Genomic DNA, 26,122 nt, shown 5'->3' with positions numbered 1-26,122 from the left:
ATAATCTTATTATTCAAGCCTAGAATTTCTATCCTTGGAGATTCTCTGCTACAGTTTGATTCATTGAAGATTTTTACTATATTTGACTCTATGCTTTCTTTCACATATAGTGCCACATACCCACCAGCATGACCTACTCTGTCCTTCCAATATATTTTGTACCCTGGTATTACCATGTCTCATTGATTATCATTCCGTCAAGTTTCTGTGATGCCTATTATATCGCTATCCTCATTTAATACGAGGGACTCAAGTTCACCCATCTTAGTATTTAGACGTCTAACATTCGTATACAAGCACTTATAAAATTTGTCAATATTTAGTTGCCTGTCGTCATATGATGTAATTGAATGGGATTTTTTTCATTTGATTATGATGCATTTATGTGGTACTCTTCATCCATGGTTTCTAAGGTATTTTGCAATAATAGTAATCACATTTTATCCAAATATATTTCCAGGAACAGTCAAAAGCAGTAGCAGATACAAATATCTTTAGTTTACATGCCGAGACAGATGGAGCAGTTTGCACAGGAATCAGGAAAAGCATAGTTGTTAAAAGCCCTGATTCCAAAGACTTATGGCTATATGTCGGGCAGACTGAGCAAGGTATCAGTTGTGACCTCACTAACAATTGAGGACATATGGATACCAAGGAGGATCCTTCAGATATATTGGACCACGACTGTTGAGTGCCTGCAAAATAAGCTGCAAAACTTTGGCATCGATAACAAAGTTTTACAGGAAGCAAATGTAAATAGTGTAAAATATGCTGAATGTGTTCGAGCAATCGGAACCCATGAGCAGAGATGCCGGCAACAACATCCTGAACTGTGTTCTGAATGGGACATAATAAAGAACACCCACTTGGGAAAAGTTACTATAATTGAGCTTTAGACAACAGGGACTTGAACCAACAGTTTCAAATCTTTCTTGCTAAGTAAGGGTCTAGACCCAGCAATATTTTATAGTCAGTAGCTAGATCTTACCAGAAAAAAATCAGTGGATAAACTGGATGACAGTGTAACACTCCAACTCTTTATTTTCAATGATGGTCTCAAAAGAGTATTATCAGGTGGAATTTGCTTAAACTGAGAACCTCACTTAGCAAGTGATTAGACCCAATTAACAAGACTTCTGTGGTCTCATATGCCATAAGGGTCTGATCAAAAGCCCATTTAAGATGGAAGGACTCTTCCCATTAATTTCAAAGGGCTTTATATTCAGGCCATTGGTTTGATTGTAAACTCTTTGGGGCAGGGACTTGCTTTTATTATTTGTATGTGTACTGTGCCTATCACAGTGGATCCCTGGTCCATAACTAAGGCCCATTGACACTAGTGCAATTCAAGTAATAATCAGTAACAATGGTTAGACTACAAATTCATGGCAAACTGCTGTCAATCTCACTATCAACTCTCTGGTCAGAACTAGAAAATGCTGAAGGCTGGTGATCTACAAACTTTTTTTCCAAAAGTTCAGGGAATAGAATTTGTTAGTTAACTTGGGCGTAAAATGTGTCTGTTTTTTCTTGGCAACAAAGTGGTGTGTTATCCTTGTGGAGCTTAGATTTTTTAAAAAGCATATCGTCTTTTTTTTTTTCATTTTGTTGATTATATAGTCCCGCATTTCAAGCAAACGTAAAATAACACACTGCTTATTTAAATGTTGCCTTTTCAAGTTTAATTCTTCCAGTTTGCTATTAAAGTTAGCTATACGTCTCCTACTAGCATCCTCTTACAGTGAACAGAGGAGACAAGATAGTGCTTGTGTTAATAATAACAACTTGGAACATTGACAGGTATCCAGTTAGAACTAACTACAGAACTAACTGCCTTAAAATAATTTAGATCTTCCAAGTTATAGACAACATGAACTATGGACTCATTAGGGTTTTCCAAGACATTAGGCATAAAACCTGTAATGGATCCACTTTTGCATTGAGTTTAAAAGAGATTTTGTTATGCAGTTACTAACAAAGTGTTTTTGAGTTGTTTTCAACTCCATTCAGCTTCTGTATTCGATGATACACCAATTAGATAGCAAAAGACCTGCCATGATCGACTGACCCATTAGTGTTAAAGAATTAGAATAGTGTGAGATCCACAATACAGTTCAAAGGATGCTGATTGAATTGCTACGTTTACTGTGTTTTCTCAAGATCTGCTTATGAGAGGAAATATAAAATGTAAAACAAATTATTTTTTAAACTATTAATGGGCTCCCATCTTTTGAACCTGTCTATGAAGTTACCCTCTTGCATCTTTAAGCATGTAGATCCAACTATTTCCATCACTTTAATGCCAATACTGAAAACTAATTTTCTGCACACCATCAAAGAAGAAGGGATAAATCTTGGACTCATGAAGTTACTTTCAATTCTTTCTTATTTCATATTTACTGGGGGTGAGGGGAAGAAAGAGGTATATGAGCAACATTTGGACATTTAAGCTTCAGTCAGGACTTACACTGGCTTTACAATTGAGAATATTAAAATCCTTTTAGCACTCCAGAAATGACAGATATGCTGAACAGAAGAGCCTGCGTACCTGTAATTTCTAGAACAATACAGGGTTTAAGCTTTGCTAGTTATAAGGTCTCTGTAAGGAATGAGGAAAGCTTCTTTGCTACAGTGTGAACTTAATTCCTTTTACACTTCCTGGATCTTAATTAAAGAAGACTTTAAAGTAAAAATGGTCTATCAGCTCCTTCAATATCTAAATGCAGTTTTTACTGCCTTTTGAATTCTCTGGCTTGCCAAAAGTCTAATTCTCCCAGCCTGGCACCCAGTTACAAAACAATATGTAATGTCCCAATGTAACTTGAAGGAAATAGTGGCAAATACTGAATCAGTGCTCTTGATTTTTTTTTTTGTTAGATCCAAAAGAAATGAAGACTAAATAAAGAGGAAAGCAACATGGTTCTGAGAAACCTGATGTGCATAATGTGCATGAAAATGCTGATAGATGAAAGTATAAAGAAACAGAATTGGGACTGAGTGTTCTAACTGTAATTCTTTTCAAACTTGGCATTGTGAAACTGGGGATGAGAATCACCTGATCTGGAATCTTTTTATTCAGTTTCTGTTTGCTGTACCTGTCCGACTTGGCCTTGAAAGTTTCTGCAAGCTTCATTGTGTTGAGATGTGGTTTAATATTTGTGAAAATGTTAGCTGCGAGCTTCATACCTACATCTGGAATAGGAGTGCTTCGTGACCAGGGAGAGCTCATTTTCTTATCTTTCTTTTTGTGGATCCAGGTTCCATTTCATTCATTCCACAAGTTTTGAGGGAGGGGAAGTAGATAAAATGGAGAAGTGATTGCTCTTTTAGCCATCACTAGTTAGAATCAAAATCTGCTGTAAAGAAAGTGTCACTTACTGGCATTTTTCATATCTTAACGAGAGCTGGTATGAAAAGTTTAGATGAAAATATTTTCTGATGAAAAATAGGATTTTGTTTTCATCTACAGTTTCTGTGAAACCCCATTTTCCCCACAACTGTATTGCTGTCCAGAACATTTCTTCTCCATTTTTTGACCAGTGTTGGTTTATACCTACTCTGAATTCCTTTTCTTTGACATGTGTGACTGGTTATTTTTTTGTGAGCTGGTATCATTTCTCAAATAGGCATCAGGGGATGGTAGTGAGTGTTGCTATGTTTATTAGTCATATGTTTCAGCTTCCTTTTTGGAGTTGTATAAATTATATGTCACTGGGGACTGTGATGTCTTCCCAGCCAGCTATATCTTCTTTGTTACTGTTTGAAAAGGATTGAACAAGTCAATTATTTGATAATTAAATAACTTAAAAACTATTCAGCAAATTAGAAGTGACAGCTTATCTAATGAAACTGCTATAGTCAGAAAATGAGATAATGTAGATAAAGATATTGCATATGCTACTTCAATTTTAGGATTGGTTATTTAAAAAAAATTTGTACAGTAATATTGATGAGATACAGAAAAGAATTCCATCTGCAGATGCTCTCGCTCTATGCTTAAACGAAACACCTTTCAGCATATTGATTAATCATTAACTAACCTTATGTTTTCTGAATTCAGTAAAGCTTGGAATTAGAAAAATAATTAAGGAATGTATTATGCAGTATTTATAAAATGCATTAGGTCTTATTTCTGCAATCTGAATCTGTGTCAGCATTGCCACAAACTTTCCACATGGCCTCAGACAAGTCACTTACTGCAACCTGCCTGACTCAGGTTCCCATCTGTAACATAGCAGTCATATTTGGCTTATAAAGGTGCTATGAGAATTGGTTCATGTTTGTACGATACTTTGAAAATAAAGGCCCTGATCCTGCAATCTATGTGCACAGGGGTCCACGGGCACTGATCCGATTGTAGGATTGGAGCCCTAAACTATTGCATAATATCATTGTTAGTATTTTCTATGAATATTAACTATGTAGCGTTTTGTTCCACAGGTGCTGGAACTACGGGTGCGGGGGTACAGCTGCAGCACACCCTGGCTTGAAGTGGTTTCCATTATATACAAGGTTTACAGTTGGTTTAATGGCTCTCAGCACCCCCACCATAAAAACTGTTCCAGCACCCCTCAATAAATTATTTTGAAAATCCAGCAATTAGCAATTGCTTGTAAAAATAAAACACACAAATCCCTCGAAAATTGAATGTCATAGACTGAAATTCAGCCTGTAATGATCAGGAAGGAAGATCTTCATAACAAAAACATGCTACAGATAAACTTAAATTTTAATACTATGAGTTATTTTAGTAATGTCTTCCAAAAAAAAAAAAGATGTGAGTTTTCTGTCTCATCTGATTTGTGTACACACATCAGAAAAAATTCTGAATCACTTTGTCCTTGACAAACTTACCAGATAGGGTTCACTATTTCCCTAGATGTTTCTTGTCTAACAGCCAGGAAAATGATCTGATCTCAGGTCATGGTCATTTTTCTTCCCAGCCTCGTGTACAAATAATCTGTCCTCCATAGTGCAATCACATGTATTTCCCTTGCTGGTGTTCTAACAGGAAGTCGCATGCTTCTATTATTTCACTTTTTCATTTTCCCAGTGGCAGCTGTCATTTAAAGAAATAGATAAATGACCAAACAATCACTGTTACAGTAGGCTAGTTGCTTTAGACTGCTAGCCTTGACACACACGCTCAAAGCAGCAAGATGCTACAGGCCAGAACTTCCGTTGCTGTAAATGTTTCCAGCTTCATTACAGTCAGTGGACCTGGGCTCATAATCATAAGCTGAGTTACCATGCTGTGATGCATAAATATTGAAGAGAAAGGTGTAAACTAATTATTGATTACTGTTGTTTTTCCACATAAGGCTATTCAGAGCAGTAGTCCACGGTGGGTGAAATTCACTCAAGTGCACAGGGCCCGAACCAGTCACTCCGCACTAATGCTGGTCAGGAATTTTCTGCCGAAACATTTTTTCACTGGAAAATGCTGATTTGGTGAAATGGAAACGGTTTGCCCAAAAGCGGCAGTTTTGATGGATTTCCCGATTCAGAAACTCTTTGGGAAAAAAAAGAGAGTTCTGAAATTGTTGCAACGTTCCATTTTCTAAATGAGAACAACATTTGGTTTAAATTTTAGTTAATTTATCCTATTAAAAGAGGTTTAAAAAAAAAAGTAGTCATGGTCAAATCAAAATGAAGTGTTTCAAACTAATCAAAATGAAATGTTTAATTGTTTAATGTTTAATTGACCTGATCCAGTTTGGTTTTGGATGATCGGTTTGTGAAAATTTTGACTGTGTCCTGATTCGGGAGAAGAAAAAAAATTAGAAATCCCAAAAACTTCCGTGGGACAGGAAAATGATTTCCTGCCTTGTTCCACCCCATGCCACTTAAACCCAGCAGTGGGAATGTGTGTGGTAGGGGCCACCAGGGGAACAGTTGGGCAGGCTGTATGTCATGGAAGGTGATAATGAATGTGCTGATCCTGCATAGATAGGCACTGGCGTGGACTGGAGGAAGGCCACAAGATCTGCGGTGGTTCAGATCCACTGGCTTTAGGACCATCTGTGCAAATGGTGTGGAGAAGCTGCAAGTTATTTCGGAATAGCATAGCAACTGTGAAGGGAATTGGTTCCTATGCCCTGTTGTTGGGTTGGCGGTGGGCATTTTGCCCCTTCAAACCTGCCATGCAACATCCACATAAAGCCATAATTACTTGGGCTTTATGTGGGTAAAGCAATTCCACCCCTTGCAATTAGATATCATCTACAGTATCATTCTATCTTGCTGTGTATCTATCTTTTGTATTACTGTAACACCCATCACCTAGGTACCTAGGCCCTGGAATTCAGTAAAAAAGGGAGTATAATATTCCAAATAAAAATAGGCTTTATTCCCACCTAGCGAAGATTAATTGCCTGTACTTGTATTTTTCTTTTTCATCCTGTTACTAGGATGGTCTCTTTCATGCTCACTGGTATTTCTCCACTGTTTTCTGATGATAAATACCAGAAGCTGTTTCGAAGAGACTATTTTTGATGACTGAACTTCCTAGTCTTCACTGGCTTATGTAGAGCATTGACCAGGACTTACAAAAAGGAAGAACACTTTTTTTTTTTAATGTCTAAAAGGGACATTGGTGTTAATAGTTTATTGTCAGAGAAAGACAGCAGTGATTTAAGGCATCTTGAAGATTTTATGTAATGTTAAAGACGTGAAGATTTAAATATGCCTCTTAGAAAAGAAAACAGCAAGTAGCCATGTGTAGATATTTGCATCTAGACTTTTGTAAATCTTTGAACTCCTTTAGATATGAAAGATACCCATATTTCAAAGGCCATCAGGCATGCTGCTGCTCTAATTCTCTTCTGAAGTTCTTAGGGAACATAATTCACTTTAGAGCATCTAAGATCCCAGCCAGAACAGATCACTGGGGGCGCAGCACTCTTAAAACTAAACTCGTTTAGTTAGGGAGCTGCACACAACTACTATAACAGGGATTGTAGTTTCTGTGGCAAATGGGAAGAAGCAGCACTGTTAATTTTACGGTTGCACTGTCAAAAACAAAGCCAAGTATCAGAACCCACAATGTTTACTCTGGTTTTTAATAGCGTGGCACTAAAATGAATTGCTTATTGATCACATTTAAAATGAACAATGAGTTTGCATTGTGCTGCGCTATGTGTAAGGGATACGATTCTTTGTCTCCTTATTGGGGAATCTTTATTACTAGCTGTGGCATTTCTCCTATACCCATCACTGTCTTTATCTTGGTACTGTTTTTTCATAGATGGTCCATATGTTTTAAAATGCCAATTAAATAATTGACTGTATGAATTTCCATACTGCCCTGTTCAGTGGAAGTGAAGGGATAAAGATGCCCATTGGACTGGGACACCAGAGAATGAGAAGAAACACTTCCTACAAAAGCTTATGCTCAGATAAATTTGTTAGTCTTTAAGGTGCCACAAGTCCTCCTTTTCTTTTTGCGAATACAGACTAACACGGCCGCTACTCTGATTCCTAAACTTGTTTTTGTGAGAAAGAGTATTTGGTTTTACCCTTAATACCGTACCGGTAGCTATAGCTACACTGCCTGACTGCCATAGAGAGCATCATCAGAGTTACCTTCTGGACTTGCATGTCGGATGCTCTGTTTATGTGCTGTTAACAAAAAAAAAATAATAAAAATAAACAATAGGGAGAGTTACAAATGCTGGGCCTGGGCATGCATTGAGTCATGCTTCGGGAGGTTGCACGCTGCGGGCCATATTTTGGCCGCCATTCTGCATGCTTTGCACTACAAAAGAGGTATCTAAACTGGTGAGTTCGGGTTACCCTTCACATAGGGCAGCCCACAGAGGGCACACACCACCGCCCTGCTAAACGCCATGAGTGTTTGGAGAGTGTGGCTGCGGACAGCTGGCATGGTTGGTGTGCTTCTGTGTTACTGCCATCCCCAGCTGCTGGAAGGTCTCACTGGCCCTTGTGTTAAGTGGCCCTAGTATCCCAGAGAGGGGAAGAGAATCTGCTTCTGCTTCTGCAATCCTAGGGTGCCAGGAACAAGACCAGAACAGCTGAGCATCTGGCCCTACATTTCTTGTAGTACAAGAAGACTCTGCAATATATGCCTCTTTGGCGTTTTTAGTTTTTCTTCGAGTGATTGCTCATGTCCATTCAACTTAGGTGTGTACGCTTGCCCCATGCACTGGTGCCGGAAGTTTTTCCCTCTGCAGTATCCGCAGGGGACCGGCTCTGGCACTCCCTGGAGCGGCGCATGTATGCTGCAGACTCCCTCTTTAATGTTCTCTGCCCCGTGGCCCCGGCCAGAGTAGCTTTGCCCCTACGTGAGGGGGTCGTGAAAATTACAAATTCCCTTTGACAAATCCCCTCCTCCTTGCCTCCAAGCTCCAAGAGGATGGAGCACAAGGACTTCGTGCCATCCAAGGGCCACAAGTACCTTTATACCCACACTGCTTCTAATTCCCTAGTGGTAGAGGCGGTCAACCACAGGAGAGACAGAGTCATCTGGGGGCTACCCCTAAGAATAAAGACTCAAGGAGACTAGACTTGTTTGGGCATAAAGTTTATTCGTCCTCCAGTCTACAGTTGTGGGTGGCCAACCATCAGACCTCCCTAGGCCCCTATGATTTTAATATGTGGCAGGCCATGACCAAGTTCGAGATTGCCCTTTCTGAAGCTTCTAGGAAGGAGTTCCAGGCGATCCTGGATGAGGGCTCGACTGCAGCCAGAGCAACTCTCCAGGCAGTGTTGGACCAGCGGTTTAAGCCGTAGCAGCCTCAGGGCCAGGGGAGCCACCCTCACCAGGAACCTCCCCACAAAAGATCCAGGGGCTACAAAAGGCGCCCTGGCCACCAACCCCCGTCTACATCCCAGGCAGGCTTGACCAGCAGTAAGCAAACGGGCAAGCACCCATTTCGAGAATACGCCCAAGGGTACCAGACTGTTCCCTGGATCCTTCCTCCCGTCTGTTTGCCAACCGCCTTTCTTCCTTGCTCCCTGCGTGGGGGTCTATAACATCGGACCAATGGGTCCTCAATACGGTGGCGCAGGGTTACACTCTTCAGTTACTTTCTACACTCCCTTCCCTTCTCCCCGTCCGTCTTCATGGACCCCTCTCACGAGAATCTTCTCGTACAGGAGGTCGAGAGTCTACTACAGCTGGGTGTGGTAGAGGTAGTTCCTGTGGAATACAGGAACAAGGGGTTCTATTCCCGATACTTTTTAATCCCCAAGGCCAAGGACAGTCTGCAGCCCATACTGCGGGACTTGAACCTCTTCTTAGAAAAACTAAAGTTCTGCATGGTCTCCCTGGCCTCCATCATCCCCTCCCTGGATCCAGGAGACTGGTACACCACCCTCGATCTGAATGATGCGTACTTCCACATCGCCATCTTCGAGGGACACAGACGCTTCCTCTGGTTCATGGTAGGTCCTGACCACTATCAGATCTCAGCCTTCCATTTGGCCTAGCGACAGCACCATGGGTATTTACCAAGTGCATGTCGGTGGTGGCTTACCTCAGACGTCGGGGTGTCCAGATCTACCGGTACCTCGATGACTGGCTCGTCAAGGGCAACTCCGGGTCCAAGGGGACGTCGTGGTTCTGCTAGCCATGTGCTGTCGCCTCAGCCTGTTAGTGAACGATAAAAAATCCACATTAGTTCCGGTACAGAGGATAGAGTTCATGGGAGCGGTGCTTGACTCGACCTGCACAAGGGCGTTCCTGCCGCTGGAGAGATTCAGGGCACTGACAGACCTCATCGCAGAGGTCTCCGCATTTCCCCTGACCACAACCAGGGTTTCCCTGCACCTACTAGGTGACATGGCAGCGTGTACATATGTGGTGTGCCATGCCAAGCTCTGGATGCAACCCTGGCAGCAATGGCTGGGGACTATCTACTCCCAGTCCTTGGACTACCTGGAGAAGGTCGTTAGCATCCCCGCAACTGTACTTACCTCCCTGTGATGGTGGACCACCCCTGAGAAAGTCCTGTAAGGAGTTCCCTTCATCAGCACTCCTCACTCAGTGGAGCTGGTTTTGGATGCCTCAGACCTCGGCTGGGGGGCGCACCTCAGCATCCTCCAGACCCAGGGTATGTTGTCTCCAGAGGAAATGACGCTACACATAAACGTCAGAGAGTTCAGGGCGGTACTCAGAGCATGCGTGGTCTTCCTACCTCGCCTTTCGGGCAGATTGGTCCGAGTCCTAACGGACAACACAGCCTCGATGTTCTGCATCAACAGGCAAGGGGGAGCACAATCCTCGGCTGTCTGCCAAGAGTCACTCCGTCTATGGGACTTCTGCATCGGCCACGGAATCCATCTAGCAGCGTGTCACCTTCTGGGTCCCAGGAACATGCTAGCAGATCACCTAAGCAGGGACTTCTCCTCTCACCACAAGTGGGTGCTCCACCCGGAGGTAGCCGGCGTGATCTTCCAGAGGTGGGGAACTCTCCAAGTGGATTTGTTTGCCACCAGGCAGAACAGAAGGTGCCATAGGTTTTGCTCCAGACAGGGTCTGGGCAAGGACTCCCTCTCCGACGCCTTCCTCCTGCCATGGGCAGGAAGCCTGACGGATGCGTTCCCTCCAATTCCACTCATCAGCAAGGTCCTAGCGAAAATCAAGAGGGACAAGGCAGAGGTTATCATGATAGCCCCAGTGTGGCCTCGCCGGCACTGGTTTGGGATGTTATCGAGCTTGTCAGCGATCCCTCTGTGGCCCCTAGCGAACTGAGTGGATCTGCTGTCACAGGATCACGGCTGACTCTTGCACCCCAACCTCGTGTCCCTTCACCTCATGGCATGGATGTAGCATGGCTGAACCCAGATGAATAGGCCTGCTTGGAAGGGGTCCAGAAGGTCCTTCTTGAGAGTTGAAAGCCCTTGAATAGGCAGACCTACCTGGCAAAGTGGACGAGGTTTTCCTGCTGGGCGGCCGAACGGGGCCTTGGAATTCTTCAGTACAGTTGACCTCCTTCATTTGAGGAACCAATGCCTGGTGCACTTCTCTATCAGGGTGGATCTGGCGGCCATTTCGGCCTTTCATCCACCAATCCAGGGGCAGACTGTGTTCTCCCATGAAATGACAGTCAGGTTCCTTAGAGGCCTCGAGAGACACTTTCCTCAAGTCTGGTCCCTGGCCCCTCAGTGGGATCTCAACTTGGTTCTGTCCAGGCTCATGGGCCACCCTTTGAGCCTGTGGCCTCGTGCTCCCTGTCTAACCTATCGTGGAAGGTAGCTTTCCCGGTGGCAGTGACATTGACGAGTCTCCGAGCAGTGAGCCCTGACCTCAGAACCACCGTACACTGTCTTCTGTAAGGACAAAGTCCAGCTCCGGCCCCACCCGGCCTTCCTTCTCAAGGTGGTGTCCTCTTTCCACATGTGCTAGGACGTCTTCCTTCCAGTCTTCTGCCCTACACCCCCTGAGACTAGTTAAGAGAGGCGCCTTCATGCCTTGGACGTAAGAAGGGCTCTGGCTTTCTACCTAGATTGGACAAAATCTTTCCATAAGTCGACTCAGCTTTTCATCTCTACAGCTGATAGGAGAAGGACCTCCCGGTGTCCATGCAGAGGATTTCTAACTAAATCACCTCTTTTATTCGCATCTGCTATGAGTTGGTGGGAGTCCCTCTGCCGCCGATCGTCAGAGCCCACTCAACTAGAGTGCAGGCATCCTTGGCGGCCTTCCTGGCACACGTTCTGATCCAGGACATCTGTCGAGCTGCGATGTGGTCCTCGGTGCACACATTCACGGCCCACTAGACCATCACTCAGCAGGCCAGGGACGACACTGGGTTTGGCAGAGCTGTATTGCAATCTACATGTCTGTGAACTTCTACCCACCTCTGAGGGGTACTGCTTCGGAGTGACCTAAGTTGAACGGACATGAGCAATCACTTGAAGAGGAAAAGACAGTTTCCTTTTTCCGTAACTGGTGTTCTTCGAGATGTGTTGCTCATGTCCATTCCATGACCTGCCCTCCTTCCCCCCGTCGGAGTTTCCGGCAAGAAGCACCTGAGGCTGGAGGGGGATGGCAGCGCTCTATATGCCACGCATATGTGCGCCACTCCAGGGGGCTCCAGAGCTGGTCCCCTACAAATACTGCTGAGGGAAAAACTTCTGGCACCAGTGCATGTGGCGAGCACAGATACCTAAGTTGAATGGACATGAGCAATCACTTGAAGAAGAAAAGACAGTTACCTTTTTCTGTAACTGGTGTTCTAACTGTCTTTTCTGCAGTATATGGGGCTTAGATGTTGTGAAAACAGGTCACCATTGCTCAGTGCCAGAGGGCTTCCTCTATCTCTACATCGGCACTGTGTAGCTCCTGTTGGGGCAGTAACACTCCTGACCCTGCTGGTCTTTGCCATGTCGCTCTACCTCCCTTGAGCGGAGAGCCTTCTTCATTCCCAGGGATAGGGTGGCAACAGCTGTACTCACTATAATTCAGCAATCTGACCCCAGTTGCCTTTCCTGTTAAGCTGTTTGCTTAAGAAAAAGAGGAAAGAAAGATAGAAACAAAGGGAGGGATTTTTCTCTTAGTCTCGTGTAGACTCAGGTGCTGGAAGTTACGTGCCTGAAGGTCAGGGGAAAGCAAGTTATAAAGGCTATGGGTTGGTAGCCCTATTCTTGCATGCTGTTGGCAGTGCTCCAATCCATAGCTATTGTATTGCCTAAACATCTGTGTTGCCTTACTGCCTGCAGACACTGTCTTTGTATCTGATCCAAAATGCCTATTGAAGTCAATTGGAGACTTTCTATTGACATCAGTGGGCTTTGGATTATGCCCTTCTAGAAGGAAGCTGATCTGTTCATTCATTTCCTCTGTGCCCCTCTTCAGTTCGGTTCTCAACATAGTGTTTCCCATTCATAGTGCTTTAGGCACATCCAATTTTGTTTCTGTCCCTTTTAGAGTCTTCCAAAAGAGAAAACTGGTAATGCTTCCCTGCAGAGACATTAGAGCAAATTTTATGCAGCCGTACACAGCAAATGGTAATATGCCTGTAAGGTACAGGTGCCCACTGCCAATGTGAAAAAAGGATTCACCTTATTAGTGGCGGGATTTACTCACTCCACAGAGCCTAATACTGCAGTCCTTGCTCTGGCAAAACTCCCAGTGAAAAAATGAGAGACTGCTGTGAGTTTTGTCCCAGCAAGAACCGAGCAGAGGAAAGACAGCAAATTCATTTGGTTTTATTAGACGCTTGGTGTCCATGTGTTCTTCCTCCAGTGCAGTAAAATTCTAATTAAAGAACAGATCCTACCTCCCATAATATGACTCTAAAGAAACATTTTAAAGAATGTAGCATTTTTTTTAAACTCACTTTACAATGAAAAGAAAAGCAGCCAGTGTTTTGTACAGTGTTGTCTCTCTTATGAAGCTTTTCATGATTTTGAACTTCTGGTAATGTCTGGAATGCCAGAAGACTTAAAGGCTCATTTAACCCAGCAGTAATTTCTACAAAGGAAATGACAGGCTTTCTCTGGGAAAAAAAACAATCAAATATTCAGGTCTTTCAAATCCTCTCCCAAAATAGCCCCGGATGAACATTCTTAAAAAGCTTCTTTGATGTCTCTGTCAGGAGTAGATCTCATTTGCCCCCTCCCCCCGCCGTTTTCCTGCTTCCAAAATATAGCGAGATCATTATAGCACTTGCAAACCACTCTAACTTTCCTCTTCCAATTAAAGGAGGAGTTAGGATGATTTTCTTTTTATTTGAGCAAGGAGTAAAATGTCTGAGAACAATCGTACAAATGTTTTAGCCTTTTCACAGAACGCTGTGGGGATGTTCTTTAAACTAAGATTACTTTGAGAAGAAAATATTTCCACAAGGAGCACTAGCTAGGGAATCCAGGAAGTCTCAAATGTACAGCAATTGAATTAGGCTCCACATCTTGGAGAGTCAATGACTAGTGAGATCATCATCCAAGATTAAATCATGACCTGTATTACCCATACAGTTCCTGTCAGATGTAGACAGTGAACTAATCAGTACAATCTTTCCCTGAAGGATTCAAGGACTTCCTTGCATCCATTTAAAAAATGAAGTTTAGATTAATTTCATCCTGTGAGGAATAATCTATCTGTTCAGGGAAAAATCACTAATGCTATTGAAATTACCTCCCCTTCTTTTCCCTTCTCGCAGATGAAGGAAGATCTCCAGCATTGGGAAATTACATTGAGTTCAAGTTCTAGCGGGTTTCAAATCAACCTCTGATTTTATGTCCACCTATGTTCCCACACCCAGCTAAGGCATATGATCTCGGAAATGCCTGTTTGCATGTGGAAAGTGTGTGCCCCACCCAGTCTTGCAGATGTAAAGACTAAGATGAACATTTTCTTTGGGTGTAATATTGGACACCAGGGCTGAAAATTTGGAACTAAAGATAAAGACTCCAACAAGTTCAAAGCATGGTGTGTATATATAGTATTACACACAACAACCAACATAAAAAGAACATGAAGGTTGCGGAGTCAAGCACGCTGTTAGGGGGCTTATTCCTTCACCCACTTCCTTCCCTGGTCCTTCTCGCGTGAACAGAGAGCAACAATACCCGAAGTCCAAAGATGCAAACAATTCGATGTTTATTGGGGTGAACTTCCAGCAAGCATGATTCCAGTTTCCTTCCTTAGTGTCCTCCTTCCCAGCTCTGACACCACAGAGGCTTACCTGTGTCCCTGTTCCCATTTCCCCCTTTAGCTAAACATGATTCCAATTTCCCCACCCTCATTCCCTGTTCCCATTTCCCCCTTTAGCAAAACATGATTCCAATTTCCCCACCCCCATTCCCTGTTCCCATTTCCCACCCACACACACGCACACTTCCTGATTGACTGCAGACTATCTAGTGAAACTTGAGTTCTGCTTAGCTATACCTTAACCAATCATTTTCCTGAAATTTAACTAACCAATCCTAACATATTGTAACATGATTATGTAACCAATTAGATCCCACCACCTTAATTAGTTTACACCAAGCAAAATTAATTATCCAGCAGACAGGAACAATCACAGAACCAGACAGAGGTTATACAGACAAACAATAGCAAAGTGGGAACTATAATGACAAAACATTACAGAAGTGAGGATTTCACATCCCAGCTATTGATAAGTGAGTTCTTGCCAGACAGGATGCTATCAAACTAAGTTTCCTTTTACATCTTCTAAGCACTTCCCTTCCTCTGGAGGCGATAGGCATTATCAGGACAGGAGTGTATGCCTAACAGCCCCATAGCACCTTCTTTCAATGTGCCTAGTTTGGAATGTGAGGATGTGACCTTTCCCAGCTTATGGCTGCCTCTGTTGCTTAGCCAAAAGCCTTAGCCTAAGAACAGGGCCTCAGACTGTCACAGTAAGAGAAGGACCTTACCCTGGCAGACAGTGATTTTGATTCTTTCTTTTATACGTCTATAACTAGCTAAGTGATAAGAATACACCTAAATTCTTAGAGTATAGGCCTTTACAGACAGGCCTGAATATCTATATCCTAACACACGCAAAAGTTAGGAAATGCCAGAATGTGGAAAAAATTGTCTGTGATCATGTAATTAAAGACTGCATCGTCATGCATACACGAAAGGGGATTGAATTAAGGTTGCACAGGCGACTTTAATTCTGGCACATTCTAACATTTGCGTGCTGGGCTTTGAAGCCTTAATTCTTTTATGATAGTTTTTTGGGTGTAATAAGAAAAGGAGTACTTGTGGCACCTTAGAGACTAACCAATTTATTTGAGCATAAGCTTTCATGAGCTACAGCTCACTTCATCGGATGCATACTGTGGAAAGTGTAGAAGATCTTTTTATACACACAAAGCATGAAAAAATACCTCCCCCCACCCCACTCTCCTGCTGGTAATAGCTTATCTAAAGTGATCACTCTCCTTACAATGTGTATGATACTCAAGTTGGGCCATTTCCAGCACAAATCCATGTTTACACACACACACACACACACACACACACACACACACACACACACACACACACACACACACACACACACACACACACACACACACACACACCCACCCACTCTCCTGCTGGTAATAGCTTATCTAAAGTGACCGCTCTCCTTACAATGTGTATGATAATCAAGGCCCACCTTGATTATCATACACATTGTAAGGAGAGTGATCACTTTAGATAAGCTATTACCAGCAGGAGAGTGGGGTGGGGGGAGGTATTTTTTCATACTTTGTGTGTATAAAAAGATCTTCTACACTTTCCACAGTATGCATCCGATGAAGTGAGCTGTAGCTCACGAAAGCTTATGCTCAAATAAATTGGTTAGTCTCTAAGGTGCCACAAGTACTCCCTTTTCTTTTTGCGAATACAGACTAACACGGCTGTTTCTCTGAAACCTGTCATTTTGGGTGTAATATCATAGCTTTTTTAAAAACTGAAAGAAACAGATATTCCATCATGTGGGAAACAAATTGACATCCACATGAGTCATCAACATGATTGGAATCTTTAGCTCCATAGACCTCTGCCACTTGGGCTAATGAACTAATAGAAAGTTGTCATCCTCTATGTGGACCAGTCACTAGAGTGGGATAAGAGACACAGTTGCCCCGGGCTGCCAGGAAGAAGGAAAGTTGCAAGGAAAGTCCTTTTAAGTCTCTGAAGTCCTTGACTACAGCATGCAGAGTGCAGGCAGTATTTTAGGAGAACACGTTGCCAAACTATAACAAATGTATACTGAGCACAAGCAAACTGCAATTTTTAAAGGTTTAAAACTGGGTCAGATTTGGGTGGATTTTCACTGGGATTACTTAAAGAATATCAGTGACATCCGGGCAGCTCCCTGCTAAATCCCAAGCCCTTTTTCCAAAGCACAGAGGTGCTAGAGCTCCTCAGCAAAAGTTGTAAGACTTTTTTAACATGAGCAAAATAGTATATTTTCCCCTGCTTTCATTCTCTGAAACAGCAGAATCATTTCTGTTGAAATTATCCAAAAAAATTCATCCCGAGGCAGACACCTGGCATGGGAAATTTTAGGCTGAAGTGTTAAATTATGGCAGTGTTGTAAACAAATGAAAGCAGGGTCTTATAGTGGAAAGTGATGGAGACTCTTAACTATAGGCAGCGGTACCAGTTCTGCCTATAATTCATAGGTGAATAGATTCCAAGGCCAGAAGGGACCACTAGGATCACCTAGTCTGACCTCCTGTGTAACATGGCCCATAGAATTTCCCCAAAATAATTCTTAGAGCACATCTCTTAGAAAAACATCCAGTTTTGATCTCAAAATTTCCAGTAATGGAGAAATCACCATGACCCCTTGGAAATTGTTCCAGTGGTTATTTGCCCTCACCATTAAATATTTATGCCTTATTTCCAGTCTGAATTTGTCTAGCTTCAACTCCCAGCCATTGAATTACGTTATACCTTTCTCTGCTAGTCTGAAGAGCCCATTATCAAGTATTTATTTCCCATGTAGATAATTATAAACTGTAATCAAGTCATCCTTTAACCTTCTCTTTGTTTAAGAGACATAGATTGAGCTCCTTAGTCTCCAGCTATAAGGCTTGTATTCTAATCCTTTAATCATTCTCATGGCTCTCTGAACCCTCTGTAATTTATCAACATCCTTCTTAAATTTGGGCACCAGAACTGGAGCTAGTACTCCAGTAGTGGTTGCACCAGTGCCAAATACAGAGGTAAAATAAATAATCTCTCTGGTCCTACTTGAGATTACCCTGTTTATGCATCCCAGGATTGCATTCGCGCTTTTGTCCACCGTGTCTGGGAGCTCATGTGCAGCTGATTAACTACCACAACCCCCAAATCTTTTTGAGGGTCACTGCTTTCCAGGAAAGAGGCCCCCACCTTACTAAACAATCTAGACCGTCCTCTTCATTATTTACCACTCCTCCAATTTATGCATCATCTCCAAACTTTCAGTGATGATTTGTTTTCTTCCAGGTCATTCATAAAAATGATAAATAGCATAGGGCCAAGAACTGATCGCTGCAGAACCCCACTAGAAACCCACCTGCTTGATGATGATTCCCCATTTACAGTTACGTTTTTAGACCAATCAGTGGGCCAGCTTTGAATCCATATAATGTGTGCCATGTTAATTTTATAGCATTCTAGGTTTTTTTTAGTCAAAATGTTCTTAGGTATCAAGTCCAACACCTTACAGAAGTTAATTATGTCAACAACTGTTGCATTTACCAACCAATACCCTTCTGATAATCAAAGACAGTCTTTGTAACAGAGTATTAAAATATAGTTTTTAATATCCCAATGTCCCAATATATTTTTTATCTACAGAAACTCAATGTGTTAACTTCTTTAATGGTTGTAATAGCTTTCTGTCCTGTAGGGACTGAGCAATCTCTCTCAACATGCAGTTTATCATCGCTATCTTGATAGTGTTGGGAATAAGCAATTAAACCATTGTTTCAATAGTGCATCTTTATCCATATGTATTCTCTAGAAATCTGACATTTAGACCTGGTTCTCCATTATTTTGCCATCGCATAGTTTTGATGTTTCTGCCACTGAGCTTTTGTGCAAAATTCTTTGAAAGGGTCTTCTGAAGTTGTGATTATTTTGAGGACAGCTGTAATTTGTAAGGCAAATGTAGGAAGCTGTTAGGATAAGCAGTCTTCTGGGTTTAGATTCAAGCAGATCAGAAAGAGATTTGTATCCTGCTGGCTCTTTCCTTTAAAACAGATGTTGATTTGACTTTTAATGTTCATTAACATGAGGAATTAATAGAACTGGCCGGAGCCAAGTGCATGGTAGTGTGAACTGCCTTTGTGACCCCAAGGATTCCCCTTTCCTGCATCCTGTTCCAGTCCTGGGCATCTCCTGCCAACTGTGCTGAATTGTGCCAAACTGAATGGTGTGGTTATAACATGGGTAAATGTCAGCTAGGTACAAGAATGTGACCAGAACAGATTTTCACTCTTGACCCAGTACAGGGTTTGCAAAGCTAGTGGATTATTTTAACTCTTTGCTCCTGGTATCCTGGAATAGGGTATTTTAGGTTTTACTGCTGTCTCTTCATGTTTGTTAGTGGCTTGGGTCGTGTGTTCCAGACTCAGTGTCATATAGAGATGTGCAATCATGTCCTAACACAGAGTTAAAGACAAATATAGAACTAAATTCGGCACTAATTATACCCATGCAGTCCTATTAACTACAGTAATGTTTCAGGTGTACAGTTATGTTAAGGGCAGAAACTCTTTGTGGTTTCAAAAAAATGCATTAAATAACTCATGATAATCCTGCTTTACAGGCACCTTCTCACCTCAGATTCAGGTCATTTCGTTTGATTTGTTATATATCCTCTTAACAAGGCTAGTGTTTTATTTAAACATTCCCAATTAAATTTAGAAATATTCCAGAATAGTGATAATTGGCTAAAATCTGCTCTTGGTTACCCTGGTGTTAATCTGGAGTAAATTCCTTGCAGGTAATGAAGTAACTCCAGATTGACATCAGCATAACTGACATCCGAATTTGGCCCTTTTTTCTTACACTGAGATAAGGATACCTACATTACTTTTCTCTGCTTTATCTCTGATAGCATGTCGATAAGATTCTGTTGGTTGTACGCACATAGAGTATGAATATGGTCACTATATAAAAAAAAACAAGAACCCACCAACACACATAAGATTATGATAGAGGTCAAATAATCACAGCCCTTAACGGTGCAGGTTGTGCTGCTGTTGCTATATAGGGTGTCTTTTTCATATTAATAGTGTATCTAGAGTGTGATGGAAATGCACCACAAGGGCACAAATAACGGTCTCTCATTGGCATAAGTCGTTTGATAAGTGGCATAGTTTCCTTGGAACTCATTTTATTTATCCGCTCAATTTTTAGACCTCTCTGTTTGCTTCATCTTTGTCCAACTTGTGCTGCCATGCTAAATTCTCAGTAGATCTACTCATCCTGAACACAGTGGCTCAGTAATCATGCATGGAGGAGAATACAGTTGTTCCGGGTGAATGGGTTTCTCAGACATGTCCTTATTGGGTGTGTATTGTGAAACTAAACTGACAGTGGAAGAACAGAATTTGGTGATATGATGATACATGCCATAGTAGCTCTCAGAACCGAGTGCACGATATAATTAGCATGCACTTTCACTAGGCCTGATGTTTTGCATTGTATTAGAACTGTGCGTTTTGCAGAGGCATGACTTGCTCACCTGTAGATTTATAATATGCAGACATCTCTGATTACACTTACGCACCCCATCTCGTCCTTTACGTAGCTATTTACCCTTTTATTGTTGGCAATTAATCTATGGTGGTATCTCTGCGAGAGAGGAAGTGAGTGAATACATTTGCCAAGGAATGTTGGCACATGACCTGCAATATGGCTGCTCTCATTAATACAGCCTTTCCCTGGAGAGTGCTACACGTTTCACATTTCTCTCTCTCTCTGTCACACACACACAAACACACGAAGCAGTCATACCTCCCTGACATCACCGCTCCCAGTTGGCTCTCTTACTGATGTTGCGGTTCCAGTCTGTACATCATTTTGACATTTTAAATAGCACGTGCATTTAGAGTATAGCTTCTGTGTAAGCTTCAATTATTCTCCTACTCTCATGTTGTTGCTATTATTATTTGTCTATTACAGTAGAGCCTAGAGAAGTGGTTCTCAACCTGTTTACCATTATGAGCCACGTAGGCAGCATTCTATGTGTTATGTGGGCTGCATTCACACAATATATATACTACCTCTAAAGCCCTGAGATGTCACATGGGCTGCAGCTGTGAGTTGATTGGACCACAAGCAGCCTGCAGGTTGAGAACCACTGGCCTAGAGGCTCCATCAGGACCAGGGCTAAACTGTGCCAGGCCTACACGATGTTTGACAGAAAGATTTAAAAATGACAGCTCTCTGCCCCAACGATCTTACAGCCCAGAGGCTTAAGTCCGTGTGATGCTGAGTTCTCTGAACTCCATCATCCTCACCTGGGATTGAGTCCACGCAATGGGAGGTGAGGCCATTTACACTGGTTTCACAGATATCCAAATCTGGAGCCACTATTGGGACATAAATTAGGATTTCACACACTAAATTCCATGGGAAAAGGTTATTTTTTGGTTAAGGTTTCATCTGCTTCTAGTGTTTTATTCTCCAACTTGAACTGCTAGACCCTGATCCTGCAGCCACTTACACAGATGAATAATTTTACACACATGGGTAGTCATGGTAAGCACAGTGGAACTACTCAGACGTAAATATTTGCAGGATCTAGGCTTTAGTATATGAGCTCTTTGGGGGAAAGACTGTATCTTTGCATTTGTCTGTATAGTGCTTAGAACAATGGGGGTCCTGGAAACTATTGCAATATAAATATTATATAATATAAAATAAAGTCCCATGGCTAGATTCTGCTTTCAGACATAGAGGTGAAAATCCGGGGTGACCCAATGTAAGTCTTTTATATTGATGTCCCTGGAACCAGAATCTGGCCCACAAACCCCAATTTTTATTTTACAATGATCCATCTAGCAACGACACAGTTTGTCACAAGTCTTTTATATTGATGTCCCTGGAACCAGAATCTGGCCCACAAACCCCAATTTTTATTTTACAATGATCCATCTAGCAACGACACAGTTTGTCACAACAGTTTATGGCTTTAAGTGAGGAGTAAACAACAGGAATGGATACAATTTTGAGCAAGAAAGATCCAACTTTCATGTTAAATTGCTCAGACATTAAACCTGGAGGAGATGGAGGTAATGAAAATACAAAATGCTTTGTATAAAATCCCCACGACACTTCTGAATACAATAAGCTGATACTCCTCTAACACTCATTTTACAACAGCACAGTGGTACTGTGTTCACCTGCTTTACCTCTGTTATAGGCCTTCATCCAGCTCTCACTGAAGTTAGTGGAAAGACTCCTAGGCATTATCTAGACCGGGGTGGCCAACCTCCGGCTCCGGAGCCACATGCGACTCTTCAGAGGTTAATATGTGGCTCTTTGTAGAGGCACCGACTCTGGGGCTGGAGCTACAGGCGCCAACTTTCCAATGGGCCGGGGGATGCTCACTGCTGAACCTCTGGCTCTGCCCCTTCCACCCCTTCTCGCCCCCTCCCTGAGCCTGCCGTGTCCTCGCTCCTCCCCCTCTGCCCTAGAGCCTCCTGCATGCCATGAAACAGCTGATCAGGAGGTGCGGGGTGGGAGGGGGAGGTGCAGCTCGACGAGGCTGCCGGTGGGCGGGAGATGCTGGGAACGGGGACGGGGGGAGAGGGAGCTGGTGGGGGGCTGCTGACGTATTACTGTGGCTCTTTGGCAATGTACATTGATAAATTCTGGCTCCTTCTCAGGCTCAGGTTGGCCACCCCGATCTACCCCTGATGGGTACTTTTTCAGAAATTGTGATTCAAACCTGCCTGTAGTTTCTGTAAAGTAGAAGAGGCTCCATCAGCTTCAGCTGGAGTTGGATCTGGTCCCTGGGGCACTCTGAATGAGAAGCAAATCTGGCCCCATCTTTTTTTTTTTTTTCCATGTGGCGTCTGCTGCCTTTTAAATCCTTATTTGTAGGTCTTCTTTTAAATACCTCCCAGTGAAATTCACATTCTCAATATTTGTTGTGTGCCAAGCTGTTTTATTTAATAGCAAGTTAAAACATTTTGGCTGGCTACCTTGAACTAGACATACCGAATGGTGTAACGTGTGAGCACTGAGGCATTGTGTTTAAAAGCCTTTGGAAAATCCATCCAATGGCGAGCCAGTTTCCCACCCACTACAGGCCGGTTTTACTATCCGAATTTTTTTAAATGTTACAGCCAGTCAGAGGAGTTGCTGCTCCTTCCTGGTGCACCCTGATCTTCCTTGTGAATAAAAACACCTGGGCATATTTAGTCTTGAGAGAAGAAGACTGAGCGGGGACCTGAGAATCTTCACATATGTGAAGGGCTGTTATAAAAAGGATCAGTTGTTCTCTGTGTCTACTGAAGGTAGGACAAGAAGTAACAGGCTTAATCCACAGCAAGGGAGATTTAGATTAAGTGTTAGAAAAAACTCTTAACTATAAATTTAGCCCTGGAATAGGTTTCCAAGGGAGAATGGGGAATCCCTGTCTTCGGAAGTTTTTAAGAACAGGTTTGGTCTAGGTCAGTGGTTCTCAAACTAGGGCCGCCGCTTGTTCAGGGAAAGCCCCTGGCAAGCTGGGCCGGTTTGCTTACCTGCCGCGTCCGCAGGTTTGACCGATCGCAGCTCCCACTGGCCGCGGTTCACCGCTCCAGGCCAACGGGGACTGCAGGAAGGGCGGCCAGCACATCCCTCGGCCTGCGCCGCTTCCCACAGCCCCCATTGGCTTGGAGCGGCGAACTGCGGCCAGTGGGAGCCGTGATCGGCCAAACCTGTGGACGCAGCAGGTAAACAAACTGGCCCGGCCCGCCAGGGGCTTTCCCTGAACTAGCGGCGGCCCTAGTTTGAGAACCACTGGACTAGGTTTATTTAGTCCTGCCTCACTGTAGGACCTTGTGATTTCTTGAGGTCCCTTCCAGTCCTACGTTTCTGTGATTCTATGATTACAGCGTGGAGTGAGATTTGGCAAAGCTAGAGAAAGAGAGAAATTTGAAATAAACGTTTAAATAAAATGGGCACATCTAAACGTTAAGTAATATCACAGTGGAGTTTCAGGGTCCAATCTGGACTAGCCACTGTATAAACATAGACACTTTCCCTGCCCCTCCAGCTTACATACAATACTTTTCTTAATGCTTCACCACACACACACACGCACACTCTCTCTCTCTCTCTCTCTCTCTAATACTTAGTCCTGCCTTGAGTGCAGGGGACTGCACTAGATGATCTCTCGAGATCCCTTCCAGTTCTGTGATTCTAATTCAATACATGTGAACAGAGAGATTTGTATTCTCAGACCATTTTACACTGCTACCTGCAACTTTGGTAAGCATCGTCCCTGTTCTACACCTAAGGGAACTGAGTCAGAGCAATAAAGTGACTTGCACAAGGCAGAGCGAGAATTAGGCCAAAGTTCCTCACGCCCTGTCCTGTGCTCAGGTCGCTAGGCCATGCACCTCTCTCCATGCAGCATGTAGGTGTATAGTCAATGAGATAAATTTGTGCCTGGAACAGGTAGCTCTACTTCTTTTTGAAGCCAGTGGAGTTGTGCCTTCTCCCAGGTTGATTTTGGCCTTTTATGCTTTTGTTCAATACAGGGTTTTCTTTTAAAAGTAAAAATTGAAGATCAGCAATGCTGGTTGAATAATGTATCTTCCTCTTCACCCTGGCTGAAGTTCCTCATTCCAAGCCACTAATACGCAACTTTCCAGAAACAAAAGGACAAAAAATTATCTATTTTTCGTGGGAGAGACTTCACCTCTGATGGAAGCTATTTGAAGAGTAGAGGAGACCTTGTGGTTTGTAGGACGAGTGCTTCCAATGACTGTGGCTTTACATTTACATTTTGAAGTCTTGCAACAGCAGTACAAAGCATGTGTAGCTTGACGTCAGTGCAGCCAGGATTTCAGCCTATACCTCTAATTCCACCCTGGGTTTGCTCCTTCCAGCTTTCTCAGGCATACTGGGAGAGAGGCTATTAAAAGATTTAGGTTCTAATCCTGCAAAGCACTTAACAGTGTGCTTTTAATTTTAAGCCCAGGACTACTCCCTTGTGGTACTCATGTGCTAAAGTACCTTGCTGGACCAGGGCCTTAGTTAAACAAGCGTAAAGACCTTTGTGTAAGTGCCTGATGTTAACCATGCCTTTTTTCTATGCTTGCCAGACTAAGCATCAAAGGATGGAATGAGACTCTGTGAATGCACTCACCTAATCAACTCAGTAAATGAATGTGTCTCTTACAGGTTGTGATAGTGATCACTGGGGACCGCATTGTAGCAACCGCTGCCAATGCCAGAACGAGGCTCTCTGCAACCCTATCACTGGAGCCTGTGTCTGTGCAGATGGGTACCAAGGATGGCGCTGTGAAGAGCTCTGTGACCCTGGGACTTATGGAAAGGGCTGCCAGTTTAAATGCCAGTGCCAAAATGGAGCAACCTGTGACCATAAAACAGGAGAATGTCATTGTGCTCCCGGATACGCAGGGGTATTGTAAGTTCAATGACAGGCATATTTTACTGTGCATGACTTAATAGCTTTGCTTTGACCCCTCTTAGTTCAGTGCATGTTTGATAAAATATACACAATCGATACATTATACTTTTTACTCTCTAGAAACCAGGTAACAGGATTTATGGGAGACCGAACCAAGGAGCACTGTTTATCACTGCTAATTACAGCTGTCAACACGTGGAAATCAAATTTTAGTCTAAAGAGAAATTAAAAATTCAGGAGATTTACCTGTGAGTAAAATTACTGTAGCTATGGTATGAATATGAGAATCAAACCATAGTACTGTACTTACAAGCAATCGGAGATACATGTTTAGCAATCCAATGCAGTAGCAAATGGGACTCCTTTTCTCTGACTTCCAATATAACTGAGGAAGAATTAAAGATAACTCTATCGGCTTAGTATCTAGGGGGCAAATTTCTCGCTCTGTGACTCCCGTTAACTGTGACAAGAATTACGTAGCTAAATCTCCATATCCCACACTGAAAGTTTACGAGTTAGATTCACCAAATCTGCATATTAATTTTAGGGCAGCTGAGCAATAGCTTCTTGTTTAAAATTGCCGACAGTGTAAAGTCAGTTCTCATTAGAGTTCTTGCAGTAGTTTCAGAAGTAATTATGCTTTTCAAAATTATTTAAAGGAAACAGGAGAATTTTCTGGGGGGAGAGGTGTTTTGTTCACTGAGGCCTACTTACGGCTTTTTGAAAATCTATGGCAAATGCCCTACTTTTTTTTTGTATGCAGGGTAGTTGTAGCTGTGTCAGTCCCAGGATATTAGAGACAAGGTGGGTGAGGTAATACCTGTTATTGGATCAACTTCTGTTGGTGAGGGAGACAAGCTTTTGAGCTGCAAAGAGTTCTTCTTCAGTCCCATTGACACTGATGCAGACCTGAAGAAGAGCTCCTTGTGGCTCAAAAGCTTGTCTCTCTCACCAACAGAAGTTGGTCCAATAACCGATATTACCTCACCCACCTTGTCTTGCTCTGTTCTTGAAAAAATTTATTTATTTATTTATTTATTGGGGTAATCTAGCAT

At 42.8% G+C, this 26,122-nt stretch overlaps 1 protein-coding gene across 1 annotated transcript in view; it reads left to right on the top strand.

The window, feature by feature from the left end:
- The window catches only part of MEGF11 (multiple EGF like domains 11), a 277,439-nt gene that overhangs the window by 127,536 nt on the left and 123,781 nt on the right, over nt 1–26,122 (top strand). Inside the window, exon 7 of the mRNA XM_043523817.1 lies at nt 24,818–25,064. Within this exon, the coding sequence (XP_043379752.1) occupies nt 24,818–25,064 (247 nt within the window). The remainder of the gene's footprint in view (nt 1–24,817; nt 25,065–26,122) is intronic.

This window comes from Chelonia mydas, chromosome 10, assembly GCF_015237465.2.
Source record: "Chelonia mydas isolate rCheMyd1 chromosome 10, rCheMyd1.pri.v2, whole genome shotgun sequence".
NCBI classification, from domain to species: domain Eukaryota; kingdom Metazoa; phylum Chordata; order Testudines; family Cheloniidae; genus Chelonia; species Chelonia mydas.
The sequence above is the reverse complement of the archived record's forward strand: the minus strand, read 5'-3'. Positions and strand labels throughout refer to the sequence as shown.